The 13,540-nt window shown below is 37.5% G+C and overlaps 1 protein-coding gene across 1 annotated transcript; it reads left to right on the top strand.

Annotated features, from left to right (window-relative positions):
* The first annotated feature begins 413 nt into the window (after positions 1-413).
* On the top strand, positions 414-5,515 carry LOC116265878 (ethylene receptor 2-like). Its single transcript, XM_031646851.2, has 3 exons — positions 414-858; positions 1,959-3,774; positions 4,644-5,515. The coding sequence occupies exons 2-3, from the start codon at positions 2,008-2,010 to the stop codon at positions 5,175-5,177; spliced, it is 2,301 nt and encodes a 766-aa protein (XP_031502711.1). The 5' UTR covers positions 414-858; positions 1,959-2,007; the 3' UTR covers positions 5,178-5,515.
* The last annotated feature ends 8,025 nt before the right edge of the window (positions 5,516-13,540 follow it).

The raw sequence follows: 13,540 nt of genomic DNA on the forward strand, positions 1-13,540 counted from the left end.
TTAACTTTTTTTTTTATTATGTCAACTCTTTTTATAATAAAAATAAAAAATCACGACACCTGATAGTAAAACAGCTTTAAACCGTGAACCGTATCTGCCATTTTCTTAATCCAGACATTCGTGATCAATAACATTGAAAAGACAACCGACTTACATTGAGTCGTCGGACTCGGGCGGATCTACGTAACCACCGATGCCCGAGTTACGCATGTACCAGTTAAACGAGATCCAATCAGAAGGCATCACTATTCAAAATCCGTGGGCACCAACTGGCTGCTACGCAAGTCATAGGGTTCAAATTGTCAATGTATTTTTGTCAAAGGGGGCCAGCCCACTGGTACGAAGCCAAAACGAAGGAGAATGGAAAACGAATAAGAGGAGCCGAAACTCATAGAGAAGGGGACTGCTGTCCAGGTTCTCTTCATGTTGCTTCTCCAAGTACGCACGCGTACACATGAAACCATATATTGTATAAATTAATAGATAAATCTACTGAAAGGCGGCACAGTCCCATTCCGTCATTAGTTTCTTTGTTATTCCAACAAACCCAGTTTTTTCTGACCGTTTTCTCTCTGCCGACCAAGAGGGGGGGGGGAGAGTGAGAGGGTGGTTTTTTAATTCCTTCCTCATTTGCTTTTGCTGCGGCGGAAGATTGCCCGGTCTTGTCTGGAGCCAACAATAACTATAGACGGGACTCTGTTGGTGGCTTCAGATATTTAGAGCTTCCTTCTTTCCTTTTCCTTGTCTGTTGTGTGGAATCGTCTTGTGAAAGTGAATGGGCTGTTGCATCATTCAGTCGGGTGTTTCTTTTGGGGCGTTCGACGCTTCCGATTTCCAATCTGGGAAGTGGTATTCCAGGTGAGTGGTGATACGTCCCTGCTGAAATGATTTTCATGGTTTCTTTTTCTGAGAGCAACCGTATCCTTCTGCCGCTTTGACTTGCGTTTCTTTTATAGTGATCGTTTACCTCTCTCTCTCTCTCTCTCTCTCTCTCTCTCTCTCTCTCTCTCTCTCTCTCGTGTTTATGGATGAGGAAGTGAAAGTTTGAACTTTTTTTTTTTTCATGTATGTGGAAGTCTGTTTTTGTTGGGGAGTCTCTATATCTGTTCTTCGGATTTTCGATTGCCACTAGGTGTAATCTTTTTGGCTTTTGCCGTTTTTTCTCTGAAGTTCAGAGCTTAAGATCGGTGTACCCAATACGTGGTTGCCACTGTCTACACGGTTTGGATTGATTGATCAAGAGGATTCTATTTGGGTTCTCAGTCGAATGAATTCTGAAGTTTGTCTGGATCCGAATGCTCATTTGTGGAGCCTCTGTTTCAGCTCAAATGGAGTTGCACGCTTATTTCTTCCGTTCCCCAGAAAAGAATTACGTTTAGGTTCATAGCTATTTTAGAATATATTGTGACCTTTGACACGGTGCCGGTTTTGTGTTTCTTATTCTGGTTAGTTAATTTGTTGTCATGATTAATTGGCCTCGTTTGATCTATTTTGGCTTTCTTCGTCTAGATATGGTACTACAAATTGAAGACGTGGAAAAAATGATTGAGTGCTCATGCAAATTATATGGATGCTTTCCAACTGTATTTGTCTCTGATCTTTCTGCCCCGCGATTTTAGGCTTTTGACGACCTCAAACGAACCTAATGCTTCTCTCTCTGGTCGTCCTTGATTTGAGAGAGTAAGCAGTGTTCTACTATCCATCTTGTGTTAGACTAACTTAGAAATTTAACCTTTTATTGCTTTCAATATTTTACTGTAACCACTGACACTAATCCTGGCGATAGCGCCCTGCTCTTTCCTAGTGAAGAACTAATAATAATAAAACAAGATGTAAGTTAGGCGTCATGCTTTACTAATTTGAGATTATTTGTTTCAGATATTTCTCTTTCGTTGTTTCAATCTTGTTTGTAATGAAGGGCATGATACAATTGGTTTTTCGTGTTTGTCATTTCACAGGCTTTTGGATATTCAGGTCCCAACATTCTAATGGAAAGGGAAGATCTATATGTGCATTTTGTTCCTCCCGGATTGTCCCATTAACACAATGATAACATTAGGACAGGGTATGCTAATGTTTTCCTTTCTTTTATATGTTTCTGTCACCAATGGGGCTTGCAACTGTGATGATGAGGATGCCATCTGGGGTGTTGAGAGCATTTTGCAATGCCAGAAGGCAAGTGATTTCCTTATTGCACTTTCTTATTTCTCAATCCCACTTGAGCTCCTGTATTTCATAAGCTGTTCAAACGTTTTCCCTTTTAAGTGGGTGGTTGTTCAGTTTGGAGCGTTCATAGTTCTCTGTGGTATGACACATTTGTTAACTGTATGGACCTATGCCCCACACTCTTTCAACCTCATGCTGTCACTTACCATCTTCAAATTCCTTACTGCGTTGGTCTCTTGTGCAACTGCTATTACCCTAGTTACTCTCATTCCTCAACTCTTAAGAGTGAAGGTTCGTGAAGTTTTTCTAAAGCAGAAAGCTCGAGAGCTTGACAGGGAGGTGGTGATAATGAAGAAACAGGAAGAAACAAGTTGGCATGTCCGGATGCTCACACAAGAGATCCGGAAATCACTTGACAGACATACCATCTTGCAGACTACTCTGGTTGAGCTATCAAAAACTCTAGTACTTCAAAATTGTGCAGTTTGGATGCCCAATCCTCAGAAAACAGAAATGATTTTGATGTATGAATTCAAAAACCGAAATTTAAAGCTTTCTATTCCAGTTAGCGATCTAGATATCGAATGCATAAAGGCGACGAAGGGTGCAAAGATTTTGATGCCTGATTCAGCACTTGCAGCAGCAAGTAGTTGTGGCTTGGCAGCAGAGGGAGGGGTTGCTGCCATCAGGATGCCAATGTTAAGAGTTTCAAACTTCAAGGGAGGGACTCCTGAAGTTGTTGAGGCTTGTTATGCTATTCTTGTTCTGGTTCTTCCTTTCGGATGCTCACACCCTTGGAGTGACCAAGAGTTGGAGATAGTGGAGGTTGTCGCTGATCAGGTAGCCGTTGCATTATCTCATGCTGCAGTTCTGGAGGAATCACAGTTAATGAGAGAGGAATTGGAGGCACAAAATCGAGCTCTGCAGCAGGCAAGAAGTAATGCCATGATGGCAAGCCAAGCACGGAACTCATTTCAAAGAGTGATGAGTAATGGTATGAGAAGGCCTATGTACACCATATCTGGCTTGCTCTCAGTAATGCAACGTGATACTCTCAGTTCTAGCCAGAGGTTAATCTTGGATACAATGGTTAAAACAGGTAGTGTCCTATCTAAATTGATCAATGATGTGTTGGAGATTTCAAACGTTGATCAAGGTAGGTTGTCTCTGGAACTGAAATCGTTTCAACTGCATCCCATGATAAAGGAAGTGGCTGCTTTGGCAAAATGTATGTGTTCTTTAGGAGGTTTCGAGTTTGAGTTTGAGGTTGAAAGATCATTGCCCGAGAATGTGATTGGGGATGAGAAACGCATTTTTCAGGTGATACTACATATGGTGGGAAGCATGTTAGGTGGTAGCCATGGAGGAGGATTGATTTCATTTTATGCCTACCTTGAAGATGAGAGTGACCTAAACCAGGAACCTAGGTGGTCGCCTTGGAAGCCAGAGTTGCTTCCTAATGGTTATGTATATGTGAAGTTTGAATTCAAGAATCAGAATTGTACAAGTGACGAATCAACTTCTGGATCAAGTGGGTTGACGAGGAAGAGCAGTGGGGATGGGTCATGTGAGGGCCTTGGATTTACCATGTGCAAAAAGATTGTTCAGGTATGACCAACTGTTCTTTCTCTCCGGACTTCTTTTCATTTTCAGCGGCGAAGCTATGCTGAGGTTGCATGATACAAATTGTCAATATCTTATGGCTACTTTAATTCTTGATTTTTGGTCAAACATTAATGTCCAATTAGAATATCATAATCCCATCTCCTTTGATTTTTATTGTAAGTGATTTCATATTTAGTTAGGATTTGTGGCGACATGCTTCTCAGGTAGAGTGCTTTTCAGAGAACAATGTTCACTATGCCTATCAGTTGTCATCATTTATCGATTTGTCTTGAAGTTAGACGAGTTCATGCCATTGGGCTTGATTTACATTATTTAACATGTTGAACATTGTGATTTTAGTGGTGTTTGACTTGCTGATAGCGCTCGTTTAATGTAAAACTTTTTAAGTTCTTCTATTCATCCTGTGATGATGATCACCAACAACGGCCTCCTAAAACCTTCTTTCATATGACAGTAAGAATGGTGTATCATGTATGTTAGTGTACTGCCTCCTTTAATGTAGTAAATTTTCTCTCCGCTTAAAAACTTAAGAATGGAGTTTTCTTTATTTCATTTGGATGATCAAGTGTATTGGCTAATGTTTTACTGTAAAGTATGCCTTGGGAATATTACAAAGTGCACCTTTCCCAGGCCTTTGGTGTTCATCTCTAACATAAGTTGCTGATGTTCAAGCTAAAGCCACAACAACGACATTTTTTGGTTTGGATATTCTTTAGCCTTCAGTCTTTGCATTGCCTCCTTAAATGATATAGTATCCTGGTAACTGTGGTTGGAGATTGAATGTTTAATTTTTAAAACAGTCTTTGTGAGGTGACTTGTCTTCTATTGTTGACGTGGTTATTCTCATTCAGATGATGCAAGGCAACATCTGGTTAGACAGAAGAGGCCTAGGTGAAAGCATGAATCTTGTGCTGAGATTACAAGTTGAGCAGTCAAAGCCTTTGTTTAATGAGCATGCATTGTCGGAGCATCTTAGATCCTCCATCCTTAAAGGGCTAAAAGTGCTCATTGTTGATGGGGATGGTCCCAACCGGGCAGCCACTCGCATGATGCTGGAGAAATTAGGCTGCCGAGTTTCAGCTGTGGCATCTGGTTTAGCCTGCCTAAGTGTCATTGGCTGCAACAGCGACCCTTGGGACCCTTTCCAAGCGGTTATATTGGATATCCAGCTGCCAGAAGTGGATGGGCTTGAAGTTGCTCGGCGGGTGAGGAAGACTAATATTATGTGGCCGCTGATAATTGCTCTGACTTTAAGTGCTGATGATGGATTAGAGGAAAAATGCCTGCAGGCGGGAATGAATGGTGTTATTAGAAAGCCAATCTTGTTGGATGCCATGGGTGATGAGCTCATAAGGATTGTCCAGCATGGAAATCCGATTGTCTGAGACTCTGAGTGCAATGAGAGCTTGGTTTGTGGAAAGAACATAAACCCAGCAATCAAGTGCACCCTGCTTACTGGTCCAGGCCTTTGATTCTTTGGTTTGAAATTTTTTGAGCCTTTAAAGTGAATAATGCTAGAACTTTCTAGGTTTCCTGATTCTGCAATTGCAGAGTGAACATGCAGAGAGAGAGGGGGGAGAGAGAGAGAGTGAGTGAGAGAGAGGGTTTAGGTTTGCTTTTGTTCTTCCTAAAGAAAATGCAGGTTTGTGATGTATAAATCGGTTTATTGAGATTGTATAAGCTAAATACATCATTCAATTGAATATAATCATGCTTTCTGTAACCTTTGGTTCAGGAATTGCATTATGCTCTAAAAGGCGGTTTTTAACCACCGCTTTCTTCTCTGTGATGAGTTTTAGGTTGTATCTTGGCAGAGAGGCCGCAGTTTATCATGAAAACTCCCCCAAGTGTGTAATTCCATCTTAGTGCAAGGTGGGGAGCATGTGGTATGATCTCAACTTGCATGTATTAAGTAAAGTAGTATGGGCAACCGTCCAAGGCACTCAATAAAGCATGCCTTCTTTCGTGTTCAGTTGTACCGAGAAAAGGTAATAACGTTATTGTGAAGGGAGGCGTCCATGGAAAAAATTTGGTGTGGATTCAGTGAATCGGCCAATTTGGCGGTTCACCTTCATTGTAAAAAGTATTGGCACAAAGTAGAACTTTTGAAAAGGAAGAATAATATGTGGCATTCTTATAAATGGACCAATGAATTTCAGTATAGGTAGTATTTGAAAGCTGATTGAGACAGATACACTTTGTGAAAAGAGATACCAGGTCAAAATCAAATTTTAGAGAAGAACCCGTGACTATAAGTCGCCAACAGGAGAGGGCGCATGGAAAGTGACTGCGTGAGCGAAGACTGTTGTCGATTCCGGTGGCAGAGCGGCCTTCAGCGATAGGGCCGGCCGGCGGCCCACGTGGGTCTGGACAATCACGCCCCATTGCCAACGGTGAAGTTCCTTATCCGGTAAAGAGTGACGTCGCCCTCAACGCGTTCACCGGAACCCCCACATGCAAACCAACCTTTCCTTTCAAGCTATTGTGTTGGCAGTCATCATAATTATATATATATATATATATATATATATATATATATATATATATATATATATATATATATATATATATAGAGAGAGAGAGAGAGAGAGAGAGAGAGAGAGAGAGAGAGAGAAAAAGAAGAGGAAAAAAAGGTGGGGGACAAGAACCGGTTGGGGGTGAACAAGAGTGAGTAAAGCCCAAGCTCCAACTAGGCTCAACTCTTATTTTCTTGGCTAGACTCAGAGCTCTAATTAAAATTTAAACATTAGCCTGAACTCTATGGAGATGGCGGCGGAGGGAAGATGATGGGACCAGAGCTTTGGAGGCCTCAAGAGAAGAATGACAATGACAAACACTTAACATTAAAAAATAGATAGAGGGTTTCAGCACCTTCCGCTTAGAAGGAGGAAAACGAAGAAGGGCGGCAGAGGAGCTTACCTTTGGTCTCGCACCGCCATCACTTGTGACGTCCGGATGGAGGTGGAAGGGTGAGGAAAGAGAAAAAGAAAGGGGAAAACGAAGCGACGGTGAGCGTGGAGGGGGAAAGGAGCGATGGGTGAGGGTGGAGCGGGAAAGGTGAGGAGAGAGAAAACAAATGGGGAAAATGAAGCCGCAGGAAGGGTGAGGAGAGAGAATTGTGAGGAGGGAGAAAAAGGAATGAGCTGTTTTAACTTTTGGAGCCGAGTTAGATGAGCTGTGTTGGAACAACTCAAACTCCACTGGACTAAATAGATGAGTAAGGACATCAACTCTAGCTCAGCTTGTGTCCGGAATTTGAGTTAGAGACGAACTTTAATGAGTAGAGCTCGAGTTCTTGAGCTCGTTGTTTAACCCTAAGAATGGGTCCACTTGGCCTCATAACGGCATCCTTAATCTCAAGATCAATACCATCAAACTACCACCCTTTAAGAGTGGAACTAATGACCTGCCTAGAAGACGCCACTCAATGCGCTAGGGAGCACTTGGTATTGAAGAGATATATGAAATGAAAATAATTTTATTATGGAGAGATATATATGAAAAGAACTTTATTAAATGAAAACACAAAACATCATTCTCACTAGTCCATGTATGCAACCAAAAGTTGAACAACGCAGAAGGAAACACCATTTTCACAACCGACGAGTAATAAAAGGGCCAAATAAAAAGTTCCGAGCAAAGGAAGATGAGGAGACAGTAGGCAACGGGTGTTGCCGGGTAGGAGTGTACACGCAGTGGACTTCTATGCAATCTCAAAACAGATGACAAGTGCTTTCCTTACCAACTTGGCAAAGCGCACAGCTACTAGCAAGTGAAAACCCGCAACGCTATTATAAAGTGTATTCTGTCTGAATGCAATCACGGAGAATGAACCAAACATGGAGCCCCATCAAGTAGGGAGCGATTACGAATGACTGCATGCTGAAACTGGGCCACCAAAGAATGCATACTGTGCTCAAGCTAGATGATGCCAAAATTTTAACAATGATCCTTCAAAGTAATCCAAGCTAAGAGATAGGTTTGAATTGGGAAATATCAGTTGCATTATACCGCTTGGGAGCCACAACTATGGGAGAGCGATGGACAGAAGCGGGAAGATGGGCACTACGATGGAACACTCTGGTCAAATCACAAAAAAAAAGGACACCAAAAACCTCCAATACATCTGGCTGAACACCATCAAAGCCAGCGCCGGCCAACCAGCCACGCCTTCAATGGCAACTCGACTGTCTAATTTCTAAAAGGTGACTTGAAGGCCTAAAGTAAGGACCCTAAATCCCAATTCCTAAGTAACCAATGGGAGGCAGCTTTATATTTTATTTAAAATATTTTTTTTTTAAAATAAATGTGTTTGATTTTTATCGGACCCAAGTGTCTGGTTGTATGTAATGCGTAAAACCAATCGGATTCTAAGGAAATATGACCATACACTATATATTTAATGGCTCCTTTTTTTATGAATGATTATGTAAAAAGAATAGTTGTATGCTCGAAAAGTATAAAAAATTTACACAATTGGTTTTACATTTATATAAAATTCAGTTATAAATTAATTTTTTTTTTATAAACTATTGACATTTGAACGTAGAGATGACAACATGTAGGAACTTAGGAAAGAGAATATATATATATATATAATTATGAATATTTTCATCATCTAATATTAATTTAGACATATTCTTTTTTGTTTTTTCCCACATACTTTACATAGATAGTCTTGGTTAGATAGCTGACTTTTATATAATTAAAGTCATCATTCAGTCACTAACTTTTTTTGTTTTATATAATATATATATATATATATATGCACCTGTAGGTATGATACTCAATTAAAAAGGGTTGAATTGTTGTCTGCTACAAGACAGATACCTTCCTCCACTTTGAGAGAAACGCACAAGCACTAAAGTTAAAATAAAGAAAACTAAAGGAGAACGTCCACGAAAAGCATTAGAAAAAAAAATTAACATGAACAAAAACATTACGACACATGAATGATTAAAAGACGGAGAAGTGTGGCTGGTTAAATGAAAATGGCAACGCGAAAGAAACGGCCCACCAGACTGCTAGCCAGTCAAGGTGGGGCCACCGTCTGCCGTGGCACGATTAGGAAGAGACAGTTATCCGTACTGTATGGATTAATTTTCAGCGTGACATGGTTGGTATTAATGCGAAAGAAAAAAAGTGCTCGTTATCGATTATCATCCATGTAATTGTGTAAGGTTTTTTTTTCACCCGTTTTTTGTTTTTATCTTACTTCCTTTAGATTGAGATTATTTAGTAGATTTTAAGAGAAAAAGGTTAGAAAAAAATCAAATTTTGTGTGTGTATATATACGAGGACGAAAAGAGAATTTCAGTTTTGATATCTCCTTTTTTATATATATATAGTGTGTGTGTGATTTTCCAATTCGTTTATGATGGTCATCTGCCATATTGGGATAGGAGGTTGACATAAAAACACAAACAAAGAAAAAAACATAATTAATATTAAATGATGAAAAACTAATATTAAATAATAAAAATATCCATCACTTTTTTTTTATATTTTCATTATAACATATGTGGATAACTCTAAATAGCTAATATATATATATATATATATATATATATATATATATATATATATATAAAATTTGAAGTTTTTTCCTTTTGTTAGAATTCATTAATAGGGCTACCAGATCAAGCATAAAACTCGTTCCAATTATTTCAACAACTCAGAAAACACTGTAATAACCGATATTAAACTAATGAACCAAACAATGTCAAGATCTGGTGCTTAGTTTCTTAATAGCGTGCAAGTAAAGCACGACTTGTGCAAGGTAGCTTTCATGTTAAAATTAGGCAGACGTGGGAGGAGGGGCACTGGCCAGAACCGGTACTTTTGCCTCTTCCCAATTAAAAATTTAAATAGATGTGTGTGACCCTGCCACTGAAAGTGGAGGAATTTCAGGCCTCCAAAGGTCAGATTCCCCCAACATTAATGCCAACGTGTCAGGGGAATGGGGAGTCCGGTAACGGACGTCATAAATTGCTGGGTCCCACGCTGCTCGACTGGGCTGCTAAATGGTGGGCCCCACACTCCACTGGTTTCTACATAGCTTTATTTCATATATCTGTTGATATGCAAGAAACACAAGCTTCAAACACCGGGTTCGCATTTTCATATATTTCTTTTCATAATGGCGCTGCGAACTGGATAAGCTTAATTATCTAACTTTACATCATCATTCTTTCTTTCTTTTGTCTTTTTCTTCTTCAGACGGGCTCGCTTCAGTAATCAGGTCCCTGTAGTTAGCTCTCTTTCTGTTGTCTAAGTGCAGAGATAATTTAAAAGCTATTCTTTGTTACTAAAACCATAACATAATTTAGAGAGAGGGAGGGTTGGCGCTTACTTACTTATGGCCCTGATTTTTTATTTTTTTTTAAACATTATTGTCGGCTTCCTGTGAAACGAGACTTTGAGTAATATTGTGAAACGAATATCCTAGCTTCTCCCGTGTTTCCCCTCCTCTTCGCTATGACTTTTAGCCCATACTCCTCTTCTACTTATAACGACATGCTGGAATATAGCAAACCATTAGTGACTAGTAGGGTTGCACACAAGCCGAGTCGAGCTCCATATAACCAAGTTCAAGCTTGACTCGTTTAGCGTTAACTCGTGGAATTTGTGAAATTATTTAACTTGTTTAACTCATGTTGTTTAACACATTGAACATGAACATAATACATTATTATTGTGTTAAAATATAGTATATGTTCATTTGAGTTAGAATAAAAGTTTGATATAGTGCTTGTTCCTTTGTGTGGCTTTCCTTCAATGCCTCCTTCATATTGATGACAGTCTTAAACCAATTGCTGGGACCCATTCAAACAATGAAATGTTACAAAACACAAGTAATGTAACAAAAGAGTGGGGGAAAAACAAGGGAGGAGATAGCTTTATCTCTTAAAGAGCAGAAACCACATAAAAATGAGCCATTTGGCTCTACTTTAGATTTTGCAATTGTTACAATCCAAATGCTTATGATATGGTTACTAACTTGCCTTTTTAGGTTGTCCATAAACTGAATTTGATGTTTTGATCATACATGATTCACATGCAACAAAATAATAGCGAATAGATAACTTTTATAAATGACTAAGTTGATATTGTGTTGCCACCCCAAAGACAAGCACTTGCAAGAGGAAATAATAATGACAATAGCTTCAAAAGATTAATAATTTTTGTGTAAACATATCACTACTAAGTCAAATGTTTCACATAAGTAAGTCAATAACTTAATATTTAATAGTTGTATATAGAAGTTTTGCAGGAGAAAGAAAAAAAACAGTCCATTCACTTCATATTGATATATAAGATAGATGCCTCTCAATAAAAAGCACTCTTGTGAATCTCCTTATGAGTCTCTAACATTAGAACCAAACACAGTTGACATAAAAATGTTGGCATAAAAAAAATAAAAATGTTAGCATAAAAAAAAGTCATGATTCAATGTGTTTAAAATAAATACAACTAATAATTCCACCATCAATGTAAAGTCAAGCATCAAAGAACAAAACAATTTAAGACTTGGAACAATACCAAGTATTTTGTTAGTTGTTACAATACTAAAAACTAACAGAATGAGAATCATGCAGCTAAACAACATAAACCAGAATAACCAGAAAAATTATGAAATTCTTCAAAAAACAGTCACTAATAATAGTAAAAGACTAAAGCTTAATGCATAATATGTTTAAAATGATGTTGAATCATGCTCCCATTCATCTTCGGCAATGTCCTACAAGGAAACTAATTTTAACTGATCAATAAACAAAAATAAACATGATAAACTTTATTAAAAATACATTTTAGTACTTGCCTTTATCAATATCAGTACAACATTCATTGGGTTGTCATACTGTCTTATCCATTCACGTACACAAACTAATTCTTCTACTATCTTTGAACTCAATGAACTCTTATGTTTATCCATAATTTGACCTCCAGTACTAAAAGCATATTAAAAGGCAACTATAGTAACACCATATATCACATGTCATATATGATAAAATGAGGTAATTCTCATGTCATATGTGATCAAATGTGGTATTTCAATTTTTTAACTTTTCACCAAATCAATATATCAAATGAGTCATGAGTGGTAGCATCACATTTGCACAACCCATCTTCTAAATGCATATCAAGTTATGACTTAGGAGTTTGGAAAGCAATATTGTCTGCTTTACCTAAAAATCTAAAAAATCTTACACTATATTGATTATAATTGCTATATAAGTCAATCCCTTTCATAAAAGTGCTAGCATCACATTCAATATTTTTACTCAAACCTTCAATTTTTGCAACATAGCTATTATAAAATTCTTGCAATGTATTTTTTACTAATGTAATTTGATACTTTCTTTTTTACTAACAGTCATTAAAAAGGCAAAGTCTATTAAACTTAATTGTCTAGTATGGAAACAATAGCCATCAATGTATTACAGAAGTTCCAATACTTATCAAAATTTTCTTTCATTTTAGTTGCCATTCTTTTCATAAAGCTACATCCATTCACAACTTGTTCTTGTAATTGATCTTAGTCCCTCAAATTTTTGGGAAAAATATTTTGCTGTAGGATACTTGGAACCTAAGGAAAACACAGAAACCTTATATAATGCTTCAAGAAAAGGAAATACTTTTTTGTACTCTTTCCCATTCATATGCATCAAACAACTGCGTAAAACCAGCATTTTCCATATCATATCTATCAAAAACATGTTTGTGCATAAGTGCAACCTCTAACATCGAATAAGTAGAATTCCATCGAGTTGCAACATCTAGAACAAACTTGTTTTGACCATGAATTTCAAATTCATATACTATAAGTTGAAAATTGTGAAGTTTTGATGGGAAACATTTTATAATTTGACTCTCTCTATTCTTACCAAGTTCATCTCTAATAGTAGATAAACTATCTTGCACTATTAAATATATGTGCACAACAATGCACATGAAAAAATTTACTGCATTAGTATAGATTTACGTGACTTTTCTCCAAAACTTTCTTCAATGTTCTTACAAGAACATCATTAGATGAAGCATTGTCAACTATAATAGAGATGATTTTCTTCTTTATTTTCTATTCTCAAAGATTTTAGCAATTACATTTGCTAGATTCTTTTCAGTATGGGGCGATTCGAGTTGGCTAAAATCAATTATATGCTTTTGAAGTGTCTAAGCATGATCTCTGAAGTGAGTTGTAATAGAAATATACCCAATTTATTTAATTGACGTCCACACATTTATTGTTAAGTCAATAGATGCAATACCTTCAAAGTATTCCTTCAACTTTTTTTTTCTATCTCATATAATTGTGTGACATCTCTTTTTATCATTGTCCTTAAGATGGGTAACTAATTTGAAAAGCAAACTTCAATAAAAATCTAAACCAACAATATTCACTCATATTGAATGCATACTCATGACAAGCTACCATTTTTGCCAATATCTCATTTTTTTGGGGATTAAGTTTGACACCCTTACTCATGTATTCCTTTGTAATGCATGAAACTTCATTAATGCCAAAATTCAAAGTATTTTGTTTCCTATTACCAGGATATGTAAGACACTTGTACCTTCTCTTCAATGATGTATTCGCTCCTATATTTTTAACGTATGTTGTTTTGCAATGCTTAAATCTGCCTTTTTTTATATCCCCTACAATTACTTCTTCAAAATCATTGCAAACTAAAGAAGTCATTGCTCTGTCTTCTCATACCACTATTAGACATTGCTTCATCAACTT

Source organism: Nymphaea colorata, chromosome 12 (assembly GCF_008831285.2).
Source record: "Nymphaea colorata isolate Beijing-Zhang1983 chromosome 12, ASM883128v2, whole genome shotgun sequence".
In the NCBI taxonomy this organism is placed as follows: domain Eukaryota; kingdom Viridiplantae; phylum Streptophyta; class Magnoliopsida; order Nymphaeales; family Nymphaeaceae; genus Nymphaea; species Nymphaea colorata.